General features: G+C 41.0%; 1 protein-coding gene across 1 annotated transcript in view; it reads left to right on the top strand.

The window, feature by feature from the left end:
* The first annotated feature begins 1,032 nt into the window (after nucleotides 1–1,032).
* The window catches only part of FN1 (fibronectin 1), a 67,182-nt gene continuing 52,589 nt past the window's right edge, over nucleotides 1,033–15,625 (top strand). Inside the window, exons 1-10 of the mRNA XM_082464720.1 lie at nucleotides 1,033–1,423; nucleotides 2,316–2,444; nucleotides 3,410–3,547; nucleotides 4,907–5,038; nucleotides 6,005–6,142; nucleotides 8,604–8,762; nucleotides 10,988–11,179; nucleotides 11,980–12,159; nucleotides 12,818–12,994; nucleotides 14,032–14,184. Coding sequence (XP_082320846.1) covers nucleotides 1,276–1,423; nucleotides 2,316–2,444; nucleotides 3,410–3,547; nucleotides 4,907–5,038; nucleotides 6,005–6,142; nucleotides 8,604–8,762; nucleotides 10,988–11,179; nucleotides 11,980–12,159; nucleotides 12,818–12,994; nucleotides 14,032–14,184 — 1,546 coding nt within the window. The 5' untranslated portion in view covers nucleotides 1,033–1,275. The remainder of the gene's footprint in view (nucleotides 1,424–2,315; nucleotides 2,445–3,409; nucleotides 3,548–4,906; nucleotides 5,039–6,004; nucleotides 6,143–8,603; nucleotides 8,763–10,987; nucleotides 11,180–11,979; nucleotides 12,160–12,817; nucleotides 12,995–14,031; nucleotides 14,185–15,625) is intronic.

The following is a 15,625-nucleotide window of genomic DNA, read 5'->3' as shown; positions in this document are numbered from 1 at the left end:
AAATAAAATCAAGGAAGGGACTGTAGGAAGGAAAGACTGGAAATGGTCTTTTCTCAGCTTTTAAGGACTCAAGGATCTCTGCTTTGTGTAACAGGCGCGGTGAACATGGGCAAGGACACCACGATCTTTCTCCGAGGTCGGTCCAACTTTTCAGCTTTCAGTAGTAACAGGCATCCCATCCCCGGGAAAAGAAGACTTTCTTGCATATTTGGAAAAAAGCAAATTGCTGCTCTGTCCTTTCAAAAGAAACCTCGTTCTCTGAATTTCCCCCGGATCCGTCAAGCGCCCCGCAGAACTCCTGGTACTAAGTAAAAGCTCATTAAAAGGATCGTTTCTCCCTCCTGCCCCCCAGCTAAAAAGGTCCTCAGAACCGGGCAGGCACAGCGTTTAGAAGGGGAGAAGTCTTGAACAGGAAGCTGTGAAGGCAAAGAAAGTGAGTCTCCATTCAGTGCCCAGTAAACCAAAGAAAGGGAACAGAAGGAAAGCCAGCCGCGCCCTGGGACGGCAAAGTCTACATTCCTACAGCTGCAAGGTGGTGCCTACTTTATGGTTTTACCCTCCCCCTCGAACTACACTCCAGTGAGCAGAGATTTTTTTTCCACAGGAGACGCAATGTCCTCACCCCCCCCCCCTCCCCGCCGCCAACCCCAATAAAATAGAAAAAGGAAGCGGGGTTGGGGGGGGATGGACTTGCGACCCCTTTGCTACACACGACTCCGGCCCCTCCCTTTCCTCCCAGTCAACCCCTTTCCAGCCGATTCCCAATCCCCCACCCCCTTGCTCCCCAAAAGTTTGATGACCGCAAAGGAAACAGAAAAAAGTTCTCTTGCCCAATCCTGGCGGGCGATCAGCATCTCTTTTGTTCGAGGAGAACCCACAGCCCCCCTGACGTCACCCGGAGCCCGGGCCAATCCGCGCGCGGTCGGCGGCGGCGGCGGCGAGAGGAGGGTGGGGGGAGTCCAGCCGGCCCCTCCTCCCCAGCGCCCAGGGCCTCGCGGGGGGCGGGAAGGGACAGTCCCATATAAACCCCGGCCCTCGGGGCTCGGCCGCCCGCGCCGGCTGCGCTTTGCAGGGGAGGAGAGAGAGCCCTAGGCGCGAGCGGGGGAGAGGGGAGCTGCAGCCACAACTTCTTTCGTCCTCTCCTTCCCCTGTGTACCTCTACCCTTCCCTTTCCCCATCCTCCAGCCCTTACCTTCTTGGCGGCACTGAAAGGGACTCCGCCCGCAGGTTGCGGAGGGAACCAAACTCGGTGGCAAGTTGCCTCACCGTCTGAAGATGCTCGGGGGTCCGGGGCCCCGGCTGCTGCTGCTGACCGTCCTGTCCCTGGGGACAGCGGTGCCCTCCACTGGAGCCTCGAAGAGCAAGAGGCAGGCTCAGCAGCTCGTTCAGCCCCAGTCCCCGTTGGCTGTCAGCCAAAGCAAGAGTGAGTACTGACCGCGGGCTGAAAAGGGCTGTTGCAGGGATGGGACCCGTAAAGCCAACCGAAGTTGCAGCTGAAGTTTTGCGCGCGCGCGCGTGTGCAGAATGTGCACTCCTTAATGAGAGAAACCGGCTGGGGAACCAAGCTTTGAGCAGGCTGGTTCTGAGGGCCTAGGATAAGGTAATGCCTTGGAGGACAGGGGCTCCGCGAGGTCCCGCAGGGCTCTTACCAACTCAGGTCTAACTCCTATGAATTCATCAGAACTTGCCTTTAAAGAGAAAATGATGTATGCCTTTAAACTTTCCATTTGGGATTACTGTGGGGTTAAACGTTTTCAAAGTGGGGGTGAGGAGACGGTAGCTAAATACCTGTGTTGTTCCTCCTTTGAATGAGATGTTACTGGTTCAGATTGCTTTAGAGGCCCTCAGGATGCTTCTCCAAGAAGAGAGATCAGAAATCCTCTTCAGGTTTTTCAGACACACCCTCCCTTTTCCTCGGCTAAAGGAAACTGCTGAACGTTGCCCTTCTTGACTTAGTACCCCCAAAGAGCACTGAAATTCCTTGCACGTTTTAAAATGCAGTTCCCAGTTATCTGCTTTTCAGCATGTTTCCACGCCTTTGATGCAGACCCCTGGCCAGATGGAAATGACATCATTGTATAACATTTAACTAAGTCAAAAGAAAAACAAAAGGAATAACCGAATATCTATGTGTGCAAGTTTGCAGTTAACTCTTTAGATATCTAGTCGCTTTTAATTCTCCTGTTGCTCTGATGGTTAACTTTTTTCCCTGCATTTGTTGCTTAGGCTCATCAGTTTAGTTGTGCAAGAAAATTCCATCATTTGGAAAAAGAAAGGATGCAAATTTAGTGACTTTTTCCTTTAATTCTTTATAGCTGGTTGTTATGACAATGGGAAACACTATCAGATAAACCAACAATGGGAGCGCACCTACCTGGGCAGTGCCTTGGTCTGTACCTGTTATGGAGGGAGCCGGGGCTTTAACTGCGAGAGCAAGCCTGAACGTAAGTAGGGGGGAGCCTGCCTTGTACTTAATATCTTCTCGTAGATGGAGAAGTAGTGCCTGTTAATTAAAGTGAGCATTAGTAATACAATTACACTCACCATTTCCTCAATAGAATTATTTGTCATTTCCTCTTGAAAAATGTTTAATAACTGCTTATATTTGCTTTTCACATGTTCTTTTTACCTTTAAAACAAAAGAACAAATGTATCCCAAAGTAGTTCCAGAGTCTTCTTTTGGGGTTTTACTTTCCCAGAGCCTTTGATGAAAAAAAAAAAAAATGAAAAATGTTGTGTGTTCCTGCTTCCTCCAAAAAAAAAAGATTATAAAATTTTAATTTATTAGAAAGTAATTTCAAATCTTAAACTGTAAAATTATGGCACAGAAAACACTTTGGGCAGTACACTGTAAAGCGATTTGTCCCCTGCAGTTCAACATAAAGTCACTAACCACTTCAAAGTTCTCCTTTCTTTATGACCCTTGATATATTTCTTGTAAATTATGGCAACTCCTACAGAGAAGCACTGATGAGGCTAAAATGGAAATAGTAGGATTAATAAATGACAGTGCCTGGGGAGGGGTGGGAGGAGGGGGCTCTTCAGATTGTTTATTTTTATGTGGACCTTGGTTTGACTTCCTGAGCCAGAGAGGTGAATCCAAAGCCCTTCCTTCACAATCTAGCCAGTCCTAAGGTCGTACGTTACGGCTTTTTCCTAAGGGCCTGAGAATCCTTTCCAATGGCTATTCATTTCCAGAAAATTAGAGAACTTGTCAAAGATTGAAAACTGAGGCTTTATTAGAGCCTTGGGTAAAATCGAGATCTCCCACGTCAATTTTTTAAAAAAATTTCCATTTGCCCCTTGCTACTCATAGAATGGAAAAGTGAGTTTTCCTTTGGATGGGAGTAGTGAAAGAGAAAAGCTGTTACATATGTGAGGCTCACGTGGACTTTCCTTCTCCCCTCAGCTGAAGAGACTTGCTTTGACAAGTACACCGGGACCACTTACCGGGTGGGCGACACTTATGAGCGCCCTAAAGACTCCATGATCTGGGACTGCACCTGCATTGGGGCTGGGCGAGGGAGAATAAGCTGCACCATTGCAAGTAAGAATGGCCTTCTGTCAAGTGATGCTAAAATATCATGATATGAATTTTTCCATTACCATCACTGTCACTTTCTGTTATCCATGACTGGATAGTCCTAATTTGGGGATTACCCCAGGCCACCAGGCACTCTTCTGTGACCACCCGATGGGTTCCTGTGCTTTTGGAAGATGGCTCTGAGCATAGGTGGAGTCAGTGTTTAGTCTGTGTGCATTTATGAGTGTGTGTGTGTGTGTGTGTGTGTATACACGTGTACGTACATAACATAACCACGTGGATTTCTTGGGTTCCATTCCATTCTTAGAGGAGTTGCCCATTTTACGTTATCTGGGCATCTTCAAGCCGGACTGACCATGTGGTGATCTGCAGTGATTGGGAAGATGGTCACGAAGAGTGAATTAACCATTGTGTGGTCTGCTCTTCTTGTTTGCAATGCCCAGACCTCTTGGATCTCACAGAAACTGTCTGGTTTCTTTATAACCAATAGTTTATGCCCGGGAAGCAGATCTCTCTATTCCCAGGAATAATATGGAATGATTAGCATGATAGTGTTTCCAGGGTACTCTGGGATCTGGACTGACTCTCAGCAATTCTAGTTTAGCTAAGTCAAACTTTCCAGTATGATTCATTGGGTTACCAATAGATTCTATTAACATAGCATTTAGTTTTTTTAATCCATCGTTGTATAAGTTACTTGATGGCTCTGTCCAAAAGACAAATCAGTCTCTTGTGAATAAGCCCAATCAGCCTTTCCCATATTTAATGTTAGGCTTTATCCAAGTGTATTGGTAAATCTTAAGAGTCAGTGTCCCATAGTGTTTACAGTCTAGTGGGCAGTTTAACCTTTGCATGTGCCCTTGTGTTTAACAGCCTAGAAAAGTACCCAGATTTCCACACTTGCTATATATACATCTATTTCTTTCCATCAAAATGACATTTCTAGAGTGAAATACAGACTCTCCACATCCTGAAAGCTGGAATGCTAGGCCCGATGTGGCTTTTTTCATTGAATTAGTCTCAGGCTCAACCCGCTGTGTATGTGTAGAGGCCATGCCTGGCAACCTTTCTTTTCTGCTTTAGAACCCAATTTCCTGTGATCTCTCTGGGGAACCAGGATTTATGTCTCCTTTCTTTGCCATTCAAATTTTCTCTGTGGTTTCCCATTGTGCTTAAACAAGACATTTAATTGAATGACCCAAAGTGACCAGACCTGTTAACTTTTCCCCTGTCTCTGATGGGAAAGCTGTTCTCTTACTTTGGCTAACCTAAGTGCCTATCCTGGTTGGAACATGAGACTTCTTGTTCTTAAAAATATTTTCTGTACCACTCTGTCTAACATTTGCTTTTTATCTTGAACAGACCGCTGCCATGAAGGGGGTCAGTCCTACAAGATTGGTGACACCTGGAGGAGACCACATGAGACTGGTGGTTACATGTTGGAGTGTGTGTGTCTGGGTAACGGGAAAGGAGAATGGACCTGCAAACCCATAGGTGTGTGACTCCTGGGGATGAATGAGGGGTGGGGATGCACAGTTAAAATACTAGGTTGAGCCAAAATCTACTTGGACAAGATATATGAATTCCAATAAAAAAGATAATAAACTGAGAATTCTATTTCAAATAATGAAATGTTATAGAATCCCTAGTCTTCTTAAAGGAATCAGATCAAAAAGTACCAACCATGTATAGAAGTCTTAATTTTGTTTCAAAAACACAAGGTAGAGTTGAAAGATTTAGGAAGAAGTCATTTGTTTTCTCTAAGATCTGATTTCAGATTTCTCCTTGGTCAAGATGACAGTTATTTAAAAGAAAAAAAATGACCCCTTTGACATATTTCTTTATTGGAACGCACTGGACAAAAACACGATATGGTGTGTGCTCTGTCATCCCCTTGGTCATTTTTTGTCAAAATAAAAATTGCTGAGTTTCTTTTGGTGTCAATCCTCAGCTGAACTCTACTGATACAAATCTAAAAGTTTCTGACAATAAATTTTATTCTGATTGTTCTCTAATTCAGAGGCTTTTATTTTTCTTTGCGTTGTCTCTGTTTTTACAGCAATCCAAATTTTAAATAGCTTTCTTGTCATTTTATTTAGGCATTAATAATTGGTCTTTCATAATTAAGATTAGAATTTTGCATATTTACTCTCCCTCTGGATACATACATACATCCTTTTCACTCAAAATACTGGTGTGAATAATGGTACTAGCGGAAAATATACAGTCCATGTACTTATTAGGAGAACAGAATTTCTGCCTGCCAACTTGGCTCGAGCTTTCTTTCGCTTTGGTTACACTATGTGCTTAGTTACAGGGCGTGCCTTTCTTTTTGAACAGAGTACCACTTAAAAAAATGTGGCTGGATTTTTGCTTACACAGTACACTTTAAATTACAGGGAAACTGCACAATTCAAAATAACCCCTTTTTTTCTGTTTTTCTTTCAAATTTCCCTACAGCTGAGAAATGTTTTGATCACGCTGCTGGGACTTCCTACGTTGTCGGGGAGACCTGGGAAAAGCCTTATCAAGGCTGGATGATGGTGGATTGTACTTGTCTGGGAGAAGGCAGTGGACGCATCACCTGTACCTCCAGAAGTATGTTTTAGATCTTTATGTTAAAGATGAGGCCAGGCATTGTTTTCTGGATTCCTAGAGAGGATTGTCATGTGATGTCACTTAGAACACATCCATTCCACCAACGTGGTAACGTTTGGATGTCAAGAAAAGTTCCATAAGCAACTTATTTTACTTCTTCAAAGAAGACTAAATTAAAAAAAAAAAAAAAAAAAAACTTAGTTCAATAAGGTCTTAGGTTTTCAGCTACTGAGAAAAAACCTTAATATGCATTTAAATGCCAAATGCGTTGTGGACCTGAAGATTAGTTGCAAATGTTTCATCTAAAGTATCACTGAGATATTTTCTAAGTAGCAAAGAAATCGTTAAAATAACATGCAAATGCGTCTTTGGGCATGTGGATGCTCTTGACATAGAAAGGCGCTAAAGCTCTAAAGTTTGTGGTTTCCTTCTATGTGTGAAATTTAAATAAGGCATATTCATTGACAAAATTGATGAAAATAAGAAGTACTTACCCCATAGGTTAAAATTATGTGTTTATTCTGGGGTTAAGGACGGTGTCTCTTTAGGTTTACTAGTGCTGTGAAGAAGCTACCCTCTGCTATCTCTGCTGCTGTCTAAGATTGCCCTGGGGCCTTACTTGTTGCCTTACGGGTTCAAGGCTCCTTTTTTGAAATTTCAAACCAATAGTGATTATAGAGTTTGCTGAAGCAAAACAGCCATTAGCTATCGATGTTATAAATAAATTTAAAATCACATCTAAATAATTTTGAACATATTTTATTTATCTAGCTTAAAGCACTTAACCATCTTAACATGTTCATCATCCAAATTTGAATTCTTTGCAAGCAAAAAATAGTCTCTCCTGAAAAGTGATAACAATTCTAACCAAATCGTTCCCAGAACCTTCCAGTTCATTAAACCTTTTGCATTTAAAATTTTATTATGATTCTCAGACTTCCAAGACCTTGGAGGCAATGTTTTAGCTTAAGACAAATTAGATGTTTGACTTAAACTCTTATCTATTATTTAAAACTCTCCTAATAGCAAGTTGGGAAAAGTTTCTCAAAGAAAAGTCATTTATTCCATGAAATTGTATAAGCCCCTACTTTATACAAGATGGTATAGGGATGCAAAAATGAATTGGACATTAAGCCAGCTTTCAAAGAGCACTTAGTAAGTAGGTCAGGGTGATGAGAAAGGCTTATACATATTCACATTCTACAAAGCACAATATTAAGGACTTCAAGACAAATACTGAAATAGTGCAGTGGAAGTTCAGGGGAAGACAACACTTTTAGCTGGGGATTTGGGGAAAAGTGTAACCAGCAATGATATCTTCATTCAGACTTCTGCTGTGGTGGGAGATCAATGTGGGTGTGTATTTGTGTGAACTTACATTAACTAATTATTTTTTCTCTAACCCAGTGCAATGATTTTCTGATTCACAAACAAATCAAATCCTCTCTACTCACATTGTAACATATGGGCAAAGCTGGATTATAATTGAAACAATCTATTTGCCAGATAATTGAACACATAGATGAATAGTAATTTAGTTACAAATTATCATTTTATATTAATAATCCCACTTTTCCATCAGAGAGTTAACACCGAGCAATTCAAAAGAGGCCTTTTTGTTAGTGATGTTAAATAGATGTGTGTTTGTGGAGGTGGGGTGGGACCAGGGGAGAGAATATTTTAGTCGAAGAAGTTGGTAGTCCCCCGAATTGTTTTACATAACAAATGAAGAAAGAGATGCTGCTATCTTTTAATTGCTCCTTTGGGGCAGTTGGGGGAGACCCTTTGAGACCTACTTGCCTCCCTATTGTTCCTAGTTTTCTAAAGAAAGTCCCCTATGGAAAGGCAGGCTGTATACAATAATGACTACTAGAAAGCCCGAGGAGCCTGAGAAGGAAAGAGAGGGGAGACTAGAAAGCCAGAGGATAAATTTGGTCAAATGAACAATGTGAAAACAATGTAATGAATGAAAGATTGGATTTTGACCAAATCTAATGAGTTGAATGAATGAATGAAGATTTAATGAATGAAAAAAATTGTTTTGGCAGACAGAGAAGTGGAACTAGACTAAATCATACAGCTCCCTTCACACTGTTTCAGATGCAATCCCACCTTTCAGAAGTTAGCTCCCGTGGCACCACAGCTGAATACAAACGTGTCATCCAAAACAACTCACCAAGCTGGAAACAACTCTTTTCTTTTAAAATTTTTATTGGAGTACAGTTGACTTATACAATGTTGTGTTACTTTCAGGTATTCAGCAAAGTAACATACATATACATATAGCCACTCTTTTTCAGATTCTTTCCCCATATAGGTTATTACAGAATATTGAATAGAGTTCCCTGTGCTATACAGCAGGTCGTTATTAGAAACAACTCTATTCTTATTTTAGGTTTGCACTGAGCACTTGCCAAGCTCGACCTGATTTACATGTTTCATTGCTTCCTTTCTGACACAGACAGATGCAACGATCAGGACACTAGGGCATCCTATAGAATTGGGGATACCTGGCGCAAGAAGGACAATCGGGGGAACCTGCTCCAGTGCATCTGCACCGGCAACGGCCGTGGCGAGTGGAAGTGTGAGAGGCACACGACCCTGCAGACCACGTCTGCCGGTGAGGCTCAGGGCCAGTGGGACCCAAACGGGGGCGCCTTGCATAAAGCATTTCTGCAAATCCATCTTTTCCCTTGACACGCCATTGAAGGATGATTTGCAGCGTTTTTGCTAGTAAGCTGAGTTCATCTGCAGACTGTTGGTTGTTAAAAGTTTGTTTAATGTCAAGTTTTAAACAAATACAAATGAAATGAAAATGGGTCTTAGGGGGAAAAAATCAGTTTTAGCCCCAAGAGGTAAAACTGATGTCTAAGAAAATGCTAACCTACATGATTTATACATAAAGGTATACATAGATAAATATATATAGATCTATAGATGTATACGCATATGGATACACACATATACATACACATTTATGTGTATTTTGAATATCTAAAGTGCATTTTAATGGAAATGCGAGATTTTTGATGAGTTACATGATCACTTGATTCTTCTGCTAGGAAAAGGGGAAAAGTACATTTGTTCTTTTTCAGAATGGAATATATCTCCTTGTCCTGACATTCTGCTTTTTTTTGTAGCAGACACAATCCTTGATGTGTGGTTTCCATGCTCCAGCAAACTTTGTTGCATTCCATAAAATAATGCACAATCATTTTTTCCATGTATTAGCATTCACAATTTGAGAAAACCAGATGGGGCGTAGAGATGGGAAGGAATGACACAATATCTAAGCATTTTTTAAAATAAAAAAAGTTTTAATTATTTCTAGTACAAGAACAAGATCTTTGCATTGTAGCTCGTTTTGTAAGAATCTAAAGAAAGAAATAGGGCAATCAAGAGTGTGTACTTCTTTATTATTCTTGCTCTGTTTTAATCAAGTTTTCACTACACAGTGTGCTAGCATTGTTGTTTAATCTTTTATCAATTGGTCATCGAGCTAAAACTATTAATTACGTGTTTGGACTTTTTTCCTTTTGATGAGTTTTCATCTTGCTGTGAGCACTTATGAAGGTGAACAAGATTAGATCTGATAATATCTTTGAGTTATTTGATTATTTTCAGTAAGATTGCTGCTAACCAAAAAAAGAAGCAATTACAAATCTCAGTCTACTGAAGTAGTTTAAATTCAAAGGGTAGTTGTGGTTAAATGCGGTAAGCATTCAATAATTGTTATCTGTTTTTATTAATATTACTAATATTATACTGAAATGGCTCCATTGTTCAAAAATGTTTGAGCAACATCGGGTTAAACCAAATGGAACCTTCTACAGGATCTTAATGCTCCTTTGCACCGTGACTCTGCCAGGTGGGGTGTATGAATACAGATGCCATGTTCCCCCAACATGTGTGACTTTGGGACTGTAGTCTATGAAGTATTTGGGTTCTAGTGTTTAGCTTACAGAGAGACTGAATTCAGTCCATCAGTCATTCTAGCTTCAGTTCTGATTCCACTCTTCCTTGGGCCTTGCCCTCGGGAGAACAAATTTCTATAAGTTTAAAGAAAAGATCAACATATTCTGTTGTCTTACTCTGAAAGGAAAGCAGTATTAAGAGAATTGATTGGTTTTAGAAAACACCACAACAGAATTCCCAGCTAATCCTGGGGAGAAACAAACCGCGGAAGGAGGGGCAGCGAATAGAGACTCCAATATGGCTGCCCGGGGCATCCTCTGAGGAGCTCAGGGTTACACCGATGGCAATAGGTCTGCTGCAGAGGGGCAGGGGCTTCTCAAAACAGTATCAGGAAGAGAGATGCCCAGATATATTGAGCGAATGGGAGATGCTAAGAGAGGAAGGGTGAGACAGACCATTCCAGGCCAAGGGAAAAGCATGAGGACAGCACAGGGTACAGAAGGGAATGACGAGCAGCTCAGCGAGGCCAGAGCTAGAGCAAGGACGGAAGTGGTCAGAAGCGAGCTGAAAGCAGATTAGGTGTGTAGGATTGTGAAGGCGTGAACTTTGAGCTCGCTGGAGTGAGTAAGGAGTTGTTGAAGGTATCTGCTCTGTTGAGTGGCAGAATAAAGTTGGTGATTTAGAAATATACTCTCGGTAGCTCCAGATAAGCTAGAAGATGGAAACCCCTGGGTAAACTCTTGTGGATTATTTCCTAGGCTGAGTGCAAAAGCTAATGCAGAAAGGGACGGGCATTTCTTTCCAGTCCCAGCTCAGTAACAACACAGATTGCAGAGTCATCTGTATGGGACCTTGAAGATCCGAGAAAACTACTCCAGAAAGTAGTTTTCTCTAAACCAGCTCTGTGCCTTTCCTTTCTTGTGCCCTTAGGATCTGGCTCCTTCACAGACGTCCGAACAGCCATTTACCAGCCACAGCCTCACCCCCAGCCGGCTCCATACGGGCACTGTGTCACAGACAGCGGTGTAGTTTACTCCGTGGGCATGCAGTGGCTGAAGACACAAGGAAATAAGCAAATGCTTTGCACTTGCCTGGGCAATGGAGTCAGCTGCCAAGAGACAGGTCTGTGTCATCTTTTTAAAAGAGAGTACTGATAACGTTTTTATTATTTAGATTTTGAAAGGCAATACATTCATTTACCAAAAAATGTAAAACAATAAAACAAACAAGAAAAGCTTGTAATCTTACTGCCCTGTGATAACAACCAGGGTTGGCATTTGATATATTTTCTTCCAGTCTTTTTAATCTATGTATTTTCTTTCCTGTAGTGAGTACTAAACTGCTATGTACTGTCTCTGTTTGTCTAAAACGTTGTTACAAGAGGTTACTTTCTGAATAGCTAATCCATCCCTATTTGGTACTCTAAATCTCAAAGTTCTGAAACTCTGTGATGTAAACTTCTTTCAACAACCTAATGCATCTCTTCCGCGCTCTAAAAGTGGTAGTAATTATAGCAATAATAATTGGCACACGACTTTTCCCCTAGTACAGCCTCATGTATTAATTCTTACAGCACCAACAGAGTTGTATATACACCTCCAGTATCCCTTGAGCAGCATCTTTAATTAAACCTGTAGTAATATAGCTTTGCAAGTGGGAAACTGAGGCATGGTAGCAGAGGTGGTAACAAAGGATGTCAGAAGAAGAACTCAGGTGTTGCTCTACCCACAAAAAACGTGGCTTCATGAATAAGGCATTTTAACAATATTATGATCTGGTTAATACTTACAGCTGGTCATACTCAGTTTTGTTTTTTTTTCTTTGAGGACACATGCTCAGTCTCAGTTAAGTATAAATGAGGAGCTACTGGTGGGAGATAAATGCTGCTGTATTTACTGAAACCCTTTTGGTTATGCTTGTAGCTATAACCCAGACTTATGGTGGCAATTCAAATGGGGAGCCTTGCGTCCTACCATTCACCTACAACGGCAGGACTTTCTACTCCTGCACCACGGAAGGGCGACAGGATGGACATCTGTGGTGCAGCACAACTTCCAATTATGAGCAAGACCAGAAATATTCTTTCTGTACAGACCATACTGGTGAGTATCCCAAGGGAAAAACAAAACAATGAGAAAACCCCATTTCTCATGCCCTATTTTTATTGGCCAGCAAGCTAGCCGCTTATTTTGAGGCTACACTTGAGAAGTATCACTTTTGTGCAGTCTGGACCCAAGAGACATGGAACTAACTTCGCAGCTAAAGATCCTTCCAAGTTTCCCAGTAATCTTGAGAAATGACACCAAGGGAAAAGCCCTCCAGTGCATTTATTTTTGACACACTGGGATTGTTATGTGATTAAAGATACTTGTATGGTAAAATCAGTAGACACTCCCACAGGGCTGAAGAATATACAGGAGGCAGGCCTGAGTGCTTTTGCTTTTCTTTTGGTTAAAACTATGTCAATGGTCAAAGTGACCATTTAATCTTTTTTCTTTTCTTTTTTTGTCTGGGAAAATGAGAGTGAAAATTGGATTTAAATCCGTTTGAAAGGTGAAGGTGAATAATAGAGTTCTAAGCCTCCTACACTAAGGAGGCTTAGAAGTATCTTATCAGACATCTTTTATTCTGAGACAGACTCTCTGTGAATTAGTTGCAGAAACTGGGCTCTCTCAGAACCTTTCTGTAATAATTCCCCACTGTACATTGGAAAGCTCAGTTGTAATCTTTTTCTTCCTATTTGCATGTTGTTCTGGGCAGTTTTAGTTCAAACTCGAGGTGGAAATTCCAATGGTGCCTTGTGCCACTTTCCCTTCCTGTACAACAACCGAAACTACACCGACTGTACATCCGAGGGCAGGAGGGACAACATGAAATGGTGTGGAACCACACGGAACTATGACGCTGACCAGAAGTTTGGATTCTGCCCCATGGCTGGTAAGATGAAGCCCTTGTAGACAATCATTTGTGGAATAAGACAGAAGAATAATGTGCAGTTTACTCCTATTTCACCCATTAAGACAATTTTGAGACAGCAGAAAACTTTGTGAAATATATATAATCAGATATATAAGAATTATATAATTAGTTATATGATTTAAAAATCATATAATTTAATCTCCAAAAATATGTAAATATGATAAAAATACTTTTTTTAAAGTCTGGAAATATACATGTTTTCAGAGGTTTGTCTTTTGTAAAAAGCACACAACTGAGTAGCTTAAAACATTTAAGTGACTGCTCTAGTCACAGACTTTCAATATTTACATGCCATTTTGGAATAAGCTCTATTACTTATTAAATACCAAAATGACTCAAAGTCTGTGTTTTCCGACCAGTAGGGATCTTTTTTTTTAAAAGGGGGGCTCTAGTTTGTGTGAATGGAGAAAGGGGAACCAATACCTTTTATTTGTTTTCAAATTTCAAGAGTTGCTAGACTACATTTGATTTTCCGATTATAGAACCAAGAACCCATGCACTGTCAAGTGTGAATAGGAGGCAATGAAACATCAGAAGAAAACTACTTACACTAACTTTTATTCCTCTCATTTCAGCAAAAGAGAATGTTGGATTTAGAAGGAAAACACACGTTAGCTTACAATTCTATACCCATACACATTGTTTCCCTTTGATCTAGAATAAACTGAGACTAGAAAAAGTTATGGGACAGTAGTCAAATCCAGGCTTCTAGAACACTGCAAATCCTTTGAGTGGGTAGGCATTATTGTGGTTTACATCCCCTAACCATTCTGTAATTTTTCCCTGCAACAAACCTCATCTTTGGACTATGTTTTCTCTCTCTGGTACTCAAAACTCTACACACCCACAGAGCAGCGCTGATTTTTTTGAGGCACACAAGACTTCTTTCCAAGTGAGAGCTCATAGGATCACCAAACCGGACTGATAATATTGCATACATTTTAGTCCTTGTGATCATTTATCCAGTAACACGTTTCTCATCTGTTTCCAAACAGCCCATGAGGAAATCTGTACAACCAATGAAGGGATCATGTATCGCATTGGAGACCAGTGGGACAAACAGCATGATATGGGCCACATGATGAGATGCACATGTGTTGGGAACGGTCGTGGAGAATGGACATGTGTTGCCTACTCCCAGCTCCGAGGTATGCTCGCTCGTTAATGAAAATAGTTGAGAGGACAAAGAATACAGAGAGGCAGACTTTTACATGAAAACTTGTACTTTACCAAAAGCAGGAGAAATATGCAATGCCACTCCATTAGTCTACTGTGCTGGATAAATTTTGCATGTTAGACAGCCACTTAAGAAAATCTGGCTGAGCAATTCTAAGATTCTGAAACATTCCCAGGATGTAAGTACTTAGGCTGAGCCAAAAATATGACTTCAAAGGCTAGAACACAACCACTTGATCCTTTTAACTTGTAGGTGTGCTGTTGGATTCTTATCTAGAAAGGACGGGGTAATTTTTGTAAAGAAAAGAGACCATGCTATTCTTTTTTTTTTTTTTTTTTTTTTTACATCTGTCCCTAATACTTGATTAGTCACCTCTAGGCCTGTTCCCAGCTATGTGGGCTCCAAGGAGGGGGTCACCATTCACCAGCTCTCAGCTGGGAGTTTGAGAAGGCCTTGGCCTATCTCTCTGGGATCATGGACTGTAGAGTTTAAAGGGGCCTTTCCTGGGTCAATATGGTGCACTCAGGTAGGGGCACAAATGGGGGCCAAGACCCCAAGCTTGCCACCCCTCTGCCAGCTTAGTTGTGTTTGGATCCAAATTTAAGGAGACAAAGACATAGAGACCAATTTCTTTTGTTCACTTCGTTCTTTTCCCCTTTGGACCCAGGTATAGGATATAAGGGTGTTGAACTATTAAAACTATTTTAGTTTTTCTATTTCTTTGATTTGAAAAGGAGGATTTAGGTAGAACTCTAAGCTAATAAATAGTCCATGTAGCCTCTGTGTTGACAGTGGCCTGAACTTGTTCTCCTTTTATGGTGCCCAATGGGTGACACAATCCAGGACTAAAACAATTACATATGATGTTGCAGAGCTGAAAAGGACACTAGAAAGACATACAGACCAACTCCTCATTTTACAGAGGAAGGAGCTGAGTCCCAAAGAGGGAAGTAATTTTCTCAGGATCTCAGCGAGTTAGCAACAGACTTGGCCTAGTTTTTTTTTTTTTAACTTTCCAGATGCCTTTTGTGGTATTTTATTTCCCAAATCCCAAATATCTCCCCACCCCTGCTAATCCAGAGATGAGACCATCACATCATGCTGGGCGTCCTATAAGTATGTGTAATCTCCCTTCTATTTATTGTAACAAGCAGAGATCTAAAGGTCATTATCAACCCAGCAAGAACTTTTCTGAAAGTTAAAATTTGTTGTATATACTTTGATTTCTAATCTTTACAAGTCTATAAGAAAGAGAATTTTTTTTTGCAAAAATTGTAGTACTGACTAAGCTTTGAAAAACATGTTTATTCTATGCCAATAGAAGAGTTATTTTAGTGGGAGGTGTTGATAATTACGTGGAAGGAACTGTATGCTTCGCAAAGCGTAGCTTCTTTTATTTCATCAGTGAAACT

The sequence above is a fragment of the Balaenoptera physalus genome, assembly GCF_965194825.1.
Source record: "Balaenoptera physalus genome assembly, chromosome: 6".
Taxonomy (NCBI): domain Eukaryota; kingdom Metazoa; phylum Chordata; class Mammalia; order Artiodactyla; family Balaenopteridae; genus Balaenoptera; species Balaenoptera physalus.
The sequence above is the reverse complement of the archived record's forward strand: the minus strand, read 5'-3'. Positions and strand labels throughout refer to the sequence as shown.